This window comes from Cetorhinus maximus, chromosome 24 (genome assembly GCF_964194155.1).
Source record: "Cetorhinus maximus chromosome 24, sCetMax3.hap1.1, whole genome shotgun sequence".
In the NCBI taxonomy this organism is placed as follows: Eukaryota; Metazoa; Chordata; class Chondrichthyes; order Lamniformes; family Cetorhinidae; genus Cetorhinus; species Cetorhinus maximus.
Genome location: NC_135902.1, coordinates 54,126,454 through 54,140,062, shown reverse-complemented (window position 1 = coordinate 54,140,062; position 13,609 = coordinate 54,126,454). Strand labels below are relative to the sequence as shown.

Here is a 13,609-nt window from a genome sequence, read left to right as displayed (position 1 = left end):
CCAGCACAGGCACTTGAGCCAAATTGACTCCTTATGTGCTGTATGAAGAAACACAGCCTTGCATTTATATAACACTTGTCATGACCACCTAATGCCTCCAAGTGGTTTACAGCCATTGAAGTGTAGTTTCTTTTACAACATAGGAAAACACAGCAGCCAATTTGCACACTGCAAGCTCCCATACACGGCAATGGGATAATGACCAAAAATCTGTTCTATTGTGATGTTGATTGAGGGATAAATTTTGGCCAGGATGCCAGGGAAAAATCCCCTGCTCTTCTTCAAAATAGTGCCAGCGGATCTCTGAACAGCCACCCAGGGAGTCAGATGCTACCTTGATTTAACGTCTCATCCAAAAGCCAGCACCTCTGACAGTGCAGCACTCCCTTATGACTGCACTGGAACATCAGCCTTGACTTTTGTGCTCAAGCCCTAGATTGGGACTTGAACCTGGAACCTTGTGACTCAGGGGCAAGAGGGCTACCAACTGAACCATGGCTAACAGTGAGTCTATGATTCAGCTTTGTTTGTGATTCTTCTGCCAAAGCAAAATCAGAAGCTTTTCTGCATCTATTTAATGAGTTGTTATGGTTACAGTTCACACTTACAGTTGGGAGTGTCAGAATACAGCTGCTTAAATTATCCACTGTTACCGGCTTGAAGAAAATAGCTTCAGATGGTAAAAATCTCATGCACATGTAATACAGAAATGTAGAATCACTGAGTGTTACAGCACAGGAAGCAATCAGCCCACTGCACCTGTTCTCTGAAAGAGCTTTCCATTTAATCCCATTTCTTCTTTTTACCAAATATTTTTCAATTTCCTTTCAAAAATTGTGATGAATTAAGCTTCCACATGGTTTCTGAAAGGGTTTTCCACCATCTAATCTCTGGATCATCCTCTTGGTGGCTTGAAATTTGTACCTCAAGTCACCAACGTGCCATTGAGAGAAAATGGGATTTCCCATATTTATCTATTGGTTTACCCTATTTATCTGTTGTTTTGAAGTGTTGTCACTGTTGTAATGTAGGAAATGCAACAGACAATATGAGCACAGCAAGCTCCTGCAAACAGCAATAAATAACCAGATAATCTGTGATGTTGATTAGCCTGTTCAGAGGGTAGACATAGCTTTGGTTCAGCATCTCATCTGAAGCACCGCACTTCACTCAGTGCTCCACAACCTAGATCACGTGCTGAAAGTCTCTGCCTCAGAAGCAAGAATGCTATCACTTAAGGCAAAGCTAACACTGTGGAGAAGTCTTGTTCTTCTAAAGTTTGACCATTTAGTGCATATTTCTTTTCCTATTCTTCCTAAAATGCACAACCTCACATTTCCCTGCATTACATTTCTTTCAACATCCATCTCTCCAATCTGAGCTTGCCTATGCCTTCCTAAAATAACGTGATAGCCTTCTTTACAATTAATCACTCTCCTTATTTTTGTATTGTCTGCAGAATTTGATATTCCATCCCCTACACCAGAGTCAGAAAATGTGTATATGTATAAACGTATGTAGTTCATGGCCATGGAGTATTCTTGTTTGCTCTGGTTTTGTGATAATCCAGGCCGGATTTCTATTTTTTTTCCACATTTCAAACAGGTCTTAATTTTATTTTGTGTCACACTCTAAACACACTAAACCCCATGACCTTGCTAACTCTCTCTCCTCAAAACCTGCCTCATCAACCCTACCTTCAACCTCTACTCCCAATCCTACCCTGGCTGTGTCTGATCATTTTCACCTCTGAAGTACTTTGAGGTGTTTTATTATAATAAAAAGGCACTACACAAGTAGTTGTTGTTTAGGTCAGATGCTTGTGGAATTAAGGGTGGTGGTAGAGAAGTTAGGTATTAGTGGCGTACCATGCTTAGCTCCATCCAACCCCCTAAATTCCTCACAACAGCGACTGCTCTTTGAAAGTACTTCAATGGATATGAAGCACTTTGGGACATCCTGAGGTTGTGAAAGGTGCTGCATAGATGTAAGTATAAATATTAATTGATTTATACATAATAAAAATCCATAAAATATCTGATTAACAAATGAATCATACATATAACATCTATCTTTCCTCTTTAAACCACAACTTATTAAACTAAAAATGCATTTCAACGTCAAACAGAATGTTTGTGTTTTAAAAGTCAGGAATAAATGCACTGCTACGATCAAAAATTAATTTTGTAAAATTCCAATGATTTCTTTTGAACAGCTGGCTGGCTTGTTACACATGCAAGACCATCATCACACCTAAAGTGTCCAAAATTATGATAAGAAATCTATATTCACCTATAGAGCTCCTGTTTGTCCTATATACTATCCCAATTGCTTTACTGCACCCAGGTATCTTAAGAACAAGATGAAAGAGCTAAGGCTTAGGGACCCTGAAACGTGCATGTACTGCTAGAGTTTAATCAGCTAAAATTGAATATCAAGGATAGAGAATAAATAATTGAATATCAAGGATAAAGAATAAAGACCCCTGGTACAGAACTCATAATATTTGGCTATTTGGCTCATAGGCTGAATTATATGGTCCCCACACCGGACATATTTTCAGTGAGGGGGAAGGGGGACATAAAGCACGATGGGCGGCTAGCCCACCATCTTCCCACCTACCCACCCCGACCCAGTCCCCATAATACAGTAGGCAGGTGAGCGCTGAAATCAGCAGCCTGCCCGCCATTTTGAAAAAATAATTAATGGGCCATTGAGCTTGTTAACAAGCTAATTGACCTGAATATCATGCTGCCCATGCCATAATACATTTGGTGTGAACAAGCGGTTGAATGTTAGAACTCCACTTTTTGAACACAGCTGCTGGTTAAAAGGCAAGAAAGAAGGGGGAGTACAAAGTTCCGGGGCGGGGGGCTGTCCTGCATACATAGGGGGCAACACCCTGCAAAAGATTATATCCTCCCTTTGTGCCTCCCCGCCTGGGCTCCAAAACACATCCCCCTTTCCCCTTACCTAGGGTCCCTGATCCTTTCCTGCCTTAAAAGCCCAAGATTTGCCTTAGTCTGGAATCCATTGCTCTTCTTCCTAGGGTCTGTTTGCACCAACCACTGCTGAGTTCTGGCACTGTTGGGGCTGCTGGACCTGCTGACCAATCTGGTTAGTTGGCAGCTCTCAAGGGCAGTACTTCCTCTATCTGAGGGGCCGAAGATCTGATTGTTTTGGCCGCCCACAACGGGTTATTGCTACTGGGTGGCCTTTCTTTTATAAAGTCAATCAGTTTGAACAGATTTATCTATGACTGGTTCTGCACAATGTAAAGTGGCCAAACGGTTGGGCAAATTGTTACAACCAGTTTTGAACAAGTTTTCCACATACACAGTGAAGGATTCGGAAGGTCATACAGGACTTAAATATCGATAGCAATGCTGTGTCCATGTGCTCATTTAACATTGCTAGCCTATTTGCCAATATTCCACTTAAAGAAGCCATAGATTTTTGCGCTGCAGCACTGTATCATGACGATCTAGGCCCACCACCATTGCGTGAATCAATTTCCGTTGAACTTATGAACTCGGCAACTCACGCAGTTGAGTTCCATTTTAATGGCACCATTGTATGCCAAAATAGATGGTGTTGCCATGGGATCCCCTCTAAGCCCAGCAAACATCTTTGTTGAGTACCATGGGAAACGTACCTTTGATGGAGTGACACATAACCTCCTGCCCCTCGCATATTTCCGTTTTGTGGATGAGACGTTCGTTATATTTAAATCTGCAACTGCACATAATTTCCTTACATGTCTTAATGGGCTCCATGCGGTGCTCAAATTTACCTTTGAAATGGAGCAGTCAAATGAACTCCCTTTCTCTGGTGTACTAGTTGGGAAATCTGTCAGGGGGTTCTCTACCACTATCTACCACAAGCCAACCTTCATTGGTCAATACACGAGTTGGGATTCTTACAGTTCCACATGCTACAAGATTGGTCTTATCGGCAACCTCATAAAAAGGGCTCGAGCCATTTGCTCACCATACAAGCTTGATGCTGAAACAGGTCAAATCAAAGGCATCCTGCAGGATAATGGCTACCCTGATCAGATCATTTCACGCTGTACATCACACAAACTCATGGACTGGTCTAAGGCCCAGTCTTCCTCAGATTACTATGGAAGGGCAAGGTAACCAAAAATTTGAGCAACAGGTGGAGATAGCCGTTTTACACTGCTACAATGCAGTAGCAACACTACCAAGATGCTGCCATCAAGCCTGTCAGAAAGATATAGTTTTCATAATGTTATTGGAATTTGTTGTAGAGTAATAGTGGGGAGTGAGTGAGTGAGTGAGTGAGTGAGTGAGTGAGTGAGTGAGTGAGTGAGTGAGTGAGTGAGTGAGTGAGTGAGTGAGTGAGTGAGTGAGTGAGTGAGTGAGTGAGTGAGTGAGTGAGTGAGTGAGTGAGTTAATTGAATTAAAGGCAGCTGGCCTGAAGGCTTTGATGTATCAGAAGGTAAGCTAGGTTTGAAATGTTAAGTAGATAAACATGGGGAAAGTTTTAGAATGTGAGGTGTGAAGGGTGCATTTACATTTTTATATAAATCAGCCTGAATTCAAGAGAGGGGATGAAATGTTTCACCTAGCCAGGAGAAGTTAAGAAACAGTGTATTTATTTTTCCCAAAGATTACTGGTAAAATTGGTTCTATGATAGATTTTTATTACTAGAGAGGTAAAGTCCAAATATATAATGAAACAATGGCATATTTGCATTCAAAGGGGAAAATATGTATAAAGGAGAGAAGGCTGTGTTTAAGGGCAGAAATTCTAAGATCTAACACAAGTGTGGAAAGCCTCCAGCATCCAAGCCTCAAGCTGCTGTCTACAAGGAACTGAAGCTGAGAAAAACTCACTTTGAATTCGACTGTTCAGGATATCGTATGTTACTTTGCCTGGGTCTCCTAAAATCTGTGCATCTTACTGTTGCCTTAACGGAAGTGTAACTGGGGGTTAGATTAAATTATCATAGTAGTAATTTGTAGATCTATGTATGTGCTTAAAGTCATTTCTTTTATTAATAAAGGTTTAATTTAGCTTTGTAAGAAACCTATAAGACTTGGTGGCCTTCCTTTTACTGAATTCAAAGCCCACATCTCAAAATAAGTACGAATTGCAAGTAGTTATGGTGGCTGCTTCAAGTTTCCCTCTGGGATTTGGGAAATTTGACAATTACCATCCGCCTGCCATAACAAGCCAAAAAGATGTTCTGCCTATCACAAATGAGTAATGTGGTATATGAATTTCAGTGCCAGTGTTATGCTAGGTACTTAGGCTGTGCGACCCAAAGACTGGCGGATCATATCAAACAGCATGTCCCTTCCACTGTTCGCAACAGGCAAGGTATGGACCGTACCCAACCAGCCCGCACTTGCAAAACGCTATAAAGTGTCTAACATTAGATGTGATTCTGCGATTATACAACATTTGCTAAACAATCCTGTGTGCCAATTTAAGGTCACCAATCGGGCTCGAAGTGTGGCACGTGTGTGTGTTGGGAGCTACACATATGAATACGCAGGGCCAGACAGAAAGAACATGTACACACATTGCGCCCTGTTTCATCTAAACAAAATAAGTGACAGCTATTGGCTGATTCATTCCTCGGGGCAATGCCTTGACCAATCAGGGTCAAGCTGCCTGGTTTAAATTTCAAAGAGTGCTTGGCAGTTAACTGTCAGTCACCACCAATTAGTGCACTATCCATGGCAATGCCTCCACCGGAGTCCACTTGCCAACCAATCAGCGTTTTCTTCTCATACAGTATAAATTGTTGATTTCCCCTGACATTGGTATTCTTGCAAAGTGTCCTGATGAGTACAAGATGAAAAGCTTCAACATCTCTTTTTTTAGCCATACATTAGAATTTATTTTGTTTGGGGAGGGGGGAGGAAGGCAGAAAAGGGAGAGAAACGGTAACAATGTCACTAAATTATTTGGGAATGCAGCACTTAAAAGATCACCAAAATATCCACATTTCCTTCAATATGTAAGCACCCATCGCAACTAATTGATTTCTTTATCTCCTCCTACACTGTCAATTTCACTAACAGAGGGTAAATTCCAACAATCCACCACCTTAAACAGAGGCAAGCAAATGGTAGTGGGTTAGAGGAGGATGGAGAAGAAGTCAACAAAAGTTTCTTCTTCCTGATCACTATTCAATGACTACTACTGGAAATATAGTGTGGGCATCGACAAGACCAAGATTAAGTTCCATTATCACACCTCCCACAGCCAACATTCACTGTCAATGCCAATGCAATGTCCACTTGAGCTAGATACTGCAGGATACTTGAAAACATAGCACACCAAGGAATCAACTCTCCTCACACTGCACAGGGGGAACAGGACAGAACAGGACAAGGTACAAACAGAAGAGAAAGATTACTGAAGAAATTAGTGAGGAACAAAGATTTGTTTAACTATACCAGTGGGAGGAGGATGGCAGAGCACAAAGCTCATCTGTAATGTTTACTTCAAGAACTATTTAATTGACCCCATCAAAAGGGGCACAATTTTTAATAAGCCCTCAGATCTCTGACTGATGTTATCTTCGTAGGAAGCTTTCACAGAAAGTGCAGCATTATCATTTCAGAAGTAAAATAGTGTGAATGCTGATATTGGAAATAAAAATAGAAAACACTAGGAACATTCAGGAGGCATCTGTGAAGATAGAAACAGGGTTAATGTGTCAGGTCTGTGACCTTTCACCAGAATCAGACTGAATGGTCACAGAACTGAAACATTAACTTTGTTTCTCTCCCCACAGTTGCTGCCTGACCTGCTGAGTATTTCCAGCATTTTATGTTTTTATTTCAGCATAATCTTTTCTACACAACAAATGGTAATGTTGGGAATTGTTATTTCCCACAAATTCTGTCCTTGTTTTGAACCCACCCCAACCTGAAAATCCAAAAAATAAATGCCTGTAAGTTTCTATGCTGAACTATTGGCCCAGGTGTCTGGATTACTAGCCTACTGAGATAATCTTTATTGTACAATACCCCACCAGTGTACTTACTCTGATCTGCATAATTTTTTGCTTTGAGTTCAAGCTGCCGTGTCTGTGATTCCAACACCTCCACACGAATCTGTAAGTCCTTCTTCTCCTGCTCTTGTGAATCCTCAAACTCGATGAATTTCTAGGATAACAGAGGAAATGCACGGTTTATATTTTTAAATACAAACAGATATTATATTTCCAATAAATTAGATAATGCAAGACAAATTTGGGGAGCCAAACTTTTTTTTAAAAATTCTTCATTCCCAAGATGTGAACGTCACTGGCAAGACCAGCACTTATTGCCCATCTCTACATAACGTAGTGGCTTTCTAGACTACTTCCGAGGACAGTTAAGAGTCAACCATATTGCTTTGGGCTTGGAGTCACATGTAGGCCAGACTGAGTAAAGACAGCAGATTTCCTTCCCTAAAGGAGATTAGTGAAACAGAATTTTTTTTAATGACAGTCTGGTAGTTTCACTGTCACCATTACTAATAAATCTGGAATAAAAAGCTATTATTTAATTTTATGAATTTAAATTCCCCAGATGCCATGGTGAGATTTGAACACATGTCTCCAAATCATTCATCCAGGCCTCTGGATATCAGTCCTGTAACAGAAGTGAAACTACATAAATCTCAGATTTTTACAGTAATTTATGAGGCAGGTACATTATTTAATTTTCTTTGTGCCCTAGTAGTATGTAGATTTGATCCTGTGCCAAACAAGTTAGTATTGCTGGTCAGTCATCAGGGAAGGGGAGGTACTTCCCCAATAAAACTGGATGTCCTGCAGGGCACATCAATGACCCGGGAATGTACTGTGAAACACACAGTGATGTCTGGATGCTTTTAACCTTACAAAGTATTACTTGCTGTTAATCCATCCCCAACTGAACAGTTTGATAAATTGAAAAATTAAAACAGCCAATAAATTAAGTCGTAAGATCACCAGCAAAAAATGTGTCTCCTTCTGCATAGTTGAATAGTTATCCAAAGATAGGAAAAGGAGCATGCAAGGAAAATAAATATATTTTCCAACCATCATAAACAGTGTTGACTAATTCAATTAATTGGCTTTTAGAAATTGCTCTTGGTCAGACAAATCCCCTAGGGAAGCACCATTTAGGTGCAGTAACCCACAGTAGATACTCAAGGCAGAAGGTAGTAATTCTCATTGTAGCAGCATGCATTTCTATTTCCCTCCTGAGGGAACAACTCTGTATTCCATTTGAGTACATACATGTTGCAGCTCTTCACTACATTATTAAATGATTTACTCATGTGTTGCATACCTCTGTAGTCAATGATACACAAACCCTTTCAATTATTCCCCATTTAAGGACAATAAATTGGATAGAAATTGCTCCCATGTCACAGTTTTATTAATTCCTTGCCTTAGGCTTAAGACATTCAAAGTGGAAAGAAATGCAAATGTTCTATCCACCTCCAGAAGACATTATTTATGTAACTTATGTGCACATACTGAGTGCAATCTGCAATCAAATGGTAACATTTCATCATAAAATCATGTTCAGAACTGCACCGAGTGCTGGGGAGTGGAGGGTAGTGCTTTTGGAAACACCTCTGCAGAAACACAGCAATTCAAGTTTCCAGTAAGTGAAAACTGGGATCTTTACTACTATAAGCAAAAAGACAAACACACACACACACACTCTGACTTCTGCATTTATCACAGAACATCCAAACATCAAGTCTTGAAAATAAATGCATCCACACTTCTGTGCAAAAATTCAATGGGGGAAGAATATATTTTTTTGCTTCTCAAGCACAAGTTGCTGACTTTCGGAACATCCTAATGTAACTCCTTTTAAAATCTGGTAAAGCAAAGCACTTCTAGGTAACACATTAAGAACTCAGGTCTCCCTCTACTTTGCCCTAATAACGCATGTTACCCCAAACTGCAAAAACTATGAAGGAAACCATTTAGCTCATCATGTTAACTAAGTTCACTGGCCCTCCTCACAGCCCTATATCATCTGCAGCTTCCAGCATTTCTCTACCTTTTTTTATTCATTCACTTGGACATCACCGACAAAGCATTTATTGTCCACCCGATTTGCTGCAGTCCCTATGGTTGATTCCTTTGAAAGATGCAACATTCTTGCCCTCAGCTACACTATAGCAAAACATTCCAAGCTCCAACAATCTTACACATACATTTTTAAAAAGTTCCCCTACCTTCTCTCCTCAGTGGCAATTTAACTTTAAAAACTCATAACCATTCACCACAGAGGATCTCTTCTCCCCATTCAAAATATCAAAACCCTTCATAACCCTTCAAAAACCATTAAATCACCTCTTGGCCTTCTCCCCTGCTACAGTGGTAATAGTAACAGTATCTCAAATCTCTCCAAGTAACAATAGTCCCTCAGCCTTGGCATCATCCAGGTGAATTTACATTGTATACATTCAATTACTTTGCTATTGAAACACCCAAAACAGCAGAGTAGACCATCTTCTCACTATTTCCTTATAAAATTTACCTCCTTGCTCTTGGATTGATGACCCTTATTATTAAAAAAATGCTGTTTTGTCAACAACACATAAATAAAAACCAAAAGAATATACCAGTACACCCTTCAACCTCTCTACCTTGAGTTTATGCTTTAATTCCTAGATCATTTGCCCAAAATGCTAAAAATGGTAGCTGGAATCATATTGATTTTTGCCTCCTGGGCCTAAGGACACAAAAATCAACTCTGTAACCCTCTCCTTCTGGCCCAGCTGAGTTTTTTTTATTCTTTCATGGGATCTGGGCATTGCTGGCAAGACCAACATTTGTTGTTCACCCCTAATTATCCTTGATCTGAATGCCTTGCTCGGCCACTTCAGAGGACAATTAAGAGTCAACCACATTGTTGTGGATCTGGAGTCACTTGTAGGCCAGGCCAGGTAAGGAGAGCAGATTTCCTTCCCTGAAGGACATTAGTGAACCAGGTGAGTTTTGACAACAATCGATGATAGTTTCACGATCACCATTACTGAAACTACAATTTTAATTTAAATTCCAGCGGCTGCCATGGTGGGATTTGAACTAATGCCATCAGAGCATTAGCCTGGGTTACTTATCCAGTGACAGTACCACTATGCCTCCGTCTCCCCAATCAGTTATTGTAGATCAAACTGGAAAATTAACTTGGGATGTTTAGTGCAGACTGGATTATTATGGTATGAAACATTGCATTTGCCAACCAGCTATCAGAAGAACTTCTCTCTGACACAATATTAAATTATTGGAACTTGAGATGCAGCTCAAATACAAAGATGCTTTTGTTTCAGCTTAACTGGCAGCATTTGTTGCAAAGGCAGCCTATAAATCCAAAAACAGTGATCTGCTGTGCTGAAAGTTGAGGTTTAATTTTATGTTGTACGATTTTCATGTTGACATTGCATCTTGTTTCAAGCAACAAATGTAAAACTGAACTGGTGAGCAATGGGTAAAATAAGCATTTTTATTCCCCTAAAATAGTGATTCAAATCCTGATGGTGGGCTGCACATAAGCTATACACCAGCACAGGCTGATTTTGGCATTTCAACACGTGTCACGGAAACCACACCATGTTTCTGCAGGATGCAGAGCTGCATAACATTCCCCTAAAGGAAAACATTTGTTCTGCTCTCTTCCCTATTAAAAGGACAATCTTCTCCCCTCATTTTAAAAATGCTAAGGAAGTTGAGACTTTTTATCCTTTTAACTCATTTACAGCTGTTTACCAACAAGGCATTTTCACAGAATCATTAAATCAGATTTAGAAGACAGCTGCAGTACAGTTCCTAAATCTCAAACTAGCAGCATAATCATGTATACATATATCTCTTTAATGTTACAATAGATCTGCTATAAACCACTTTGCAAAAAGATATTGCTTTGAATTTTCAGATCCACAGTGTATATGCACCAGCCAATGGAAATCAGAGCAGGCTAGAAATGTTTGGATGTCAAACAGGTCAATGTCAATCTGAAAATGCCAAAAATATTGTACCCACTGCTGGACTATTCTGATTTCAGAGGTACTGAAAAAGAAGTCTAATTTGCATCTATGCACCAATCATACTTCAAAATGAGCGCAGAATGGATTATTATGGCATCAAACATTGCATTTGCCAATCAGCTATCAGAAGAACTTCTTTCTGAGATAATATTAAATTATTGAAACTTGAGATGCAGCTCAAAATACAAAGATGCTTTTGTTTCAGCTTAACTGGTAACATTAGTTGCAAAAGCAGCCTATAAATCCAAAAACAGTGATCTGCTGTGCTGAAAGTTGAGGTTTAATTTTATGTTGTACAATTTTCATGTTCCCTCCTCTCAGCCCTGACCACTTGCACGCCCTTCTCAGACACTGGGAAACAGTACGAACCATTTGTCGTTACCGTGGGCATCAATTACAAAGGTGCCTCTTAAACCAGATTAAGCATGCCAGATATTTCGGCTAACTCAAGGAGCTGTTCGCTGTGAAATTACCTATCATCAGGTTCTAAATTCCTATGCGAGGATGAACAAGTGATGTTAATAAGAGCATTAAGAAGCAGTTTCCCTGCCCTATAAACATGCAAGGGATCTTACGAAGTAGGAGGTTATTGGGAATGAGGGAAGTTGTATTACAGTTTTCTCCACATTCACCTTTCATTCACTCCAGTCACAGTCTCACTGCTCGGTTCTATGGTTTTAACTTCAGCAAAGGCAACAGATTCATCGATGCACTGTCTGTTGGCACAAGGCCCTCTCATCACTGTTGGAATAAATTGTTTTGCAAGAAAATTGGGGTAAGCACATGCTCATCAGTGATATTTGCTCTTATGACACAGGGTTATTAGATACTGTGATCCATCTAGAATGCACCATCTATATCAGTTAAATCACATTAGTACAAACAGTTGCTATATGCGGTGGTGCCTTTAACCTTTCGAAGAGTGAACTATAATGATTTGCATTTATACAGTCCTTTTACGTAGTGACATGATGTCAGCCTTGGCTCAGTGGTAGCTCACTCAACTGAGTCAGAAGGTTGTGGGTTCAAGCTTTGAGCACACCACCTATACTGTCGGAGCAGCCGTCTAACAAATTAAACTGGGGCTCTATCTGCTCTCTTAGCTGAATATAAACGATCCCGTAGTACTACTTGGAATGAGAGAAGAGCTCTACCACTTTCCTGACCAATATTTATCTCTCAACCAACACCAAAAATAGATGACTTGATCATCTATTTCAATACACTTTGTTGGACCTTCTCATATACAAAATCCACTGCCACATTTCTTATTCTGCACCAGTGACTTATTTGGCTCTGAAGTGCTCTGCGCTGTCCTGAAGTTATGAAGGACAGTGTATGACTGCAACTTCTTTCTAGCTGGCTTACTTATTGACATAGTAAGTGGCCCAGGTTACTTCAGAACAATGAAACAATCGGTAAGAGTTCAAAGGAATGCTTGGAGAAACAGCTTTAGGAAGAGAAGAGTGAGAGGCTAAATGTCCCATCACCATTGCTGAAATTGGTGGGGAGGGGCTGCAGTGACGAGTATGACAAATGGAAAATGTGCTCCAATTAATGTCATAGGAATTTCTTAAATTATAAAATACACATCATGTTATTACAGATTTGGCTCTTATTCATGCTTCGCTGCAGTTTAAAAACAATTCCCACAGCCTGCCTTAGTTGCCTGCTGTGAAACATGGCTAGTCCCAAATAAACAGACAGCTCTGAAAGGTTAAGTGTTGAAATATGCCAATATCAATAACCTTGGGTGCTTATTTGGGGAAGAAAATTGTCATTTTAATCTAGTTCTGAAATAGAGACAGAGCTAACTGCTTACCAGCCAGCAGAAGAATATATGCAACTGGCAGGCATTTCAGCTGACCAAGGGTCAATGCATCCGACATAAATTGTTTGCTAATCCAGAAGCCTGAGACAGCATGCAGCTCAGGTGGGGTGGGCTTGGTGGGGGGAGGTTCATTATCTCCACGACCCCACAAACCATTTCAGCTGGTTACCTGATCAATTAAGGTAGCATTGCCTATTTTAATACCTGTGTTTCAGGAGCAAGTCCAGATTCAGTGTTATTAGAAGAGTTACCAGAAGTTTGTATCCTTGGTGTTTGAAATCAAGAACTGTTAGTTTTATGTTGCAAGTTAATGAAATTTGCAGTTCCAGCTTATTTTTTGTTAATAAACTTGATGTATATATTATATAAATTATAGTATGCCACAGTAATTATTATTTTATTATCCAAACAGTGAGGAAACAAGAGAAATCTTGAGTCATTACCAATGAACAAATGATAATAGAGAGGGGGTTTTGTTCAACACCTAGACAACTCAACCAGGTAGTGTGTGCATATGGTAACCTTTCAGTTTGTAGTGAACAAAGGCTCCCTTACAGGAGCGCATCTTGACATTTGGCACTAGAGTACCATATTAAAAGAAGGATGTGAACACATTGGAAAGAGTGAATAGGTTTACAAGAATGGTTCAAGGGATGAGAAACTTCATCTATGAGGATAGATTAGAGAAGTTGGGACTCTGTTCCTTGGAGAGGAGAAGGCTGAGAGGAGACTTGACAGAAGTTTTCAAAA

General features: G+C 40.0%; 1 protein-coding gene across 2 annotated transcripts in view; it reads right to left on the bottom strand.

Annotated features, from left to right (window-relative positions):
• LOC144667627 (C-Jun-amino-terminal kinase-interacting protein 4-like) overlaps positions 1 to 13,609 on the bottom strand; it is a 221,878-nt gene that overhangs the window by 177,087 nt on the left and 31,182 nt on the right. For both annotated transcript variants that reach the window (XM_078529101.1, XM_078529102.1), the window contains exon 2: positions 7,031 to 7,151. In XM_078529101.1, coding sequence (XP_078385227.1) covers positions 7,031 to 7,151 — 121 coding nt within the window. The remainder of the gene's footprint in view (positions 1 to 7,030; positions 7,152 to 13,609) is intronic.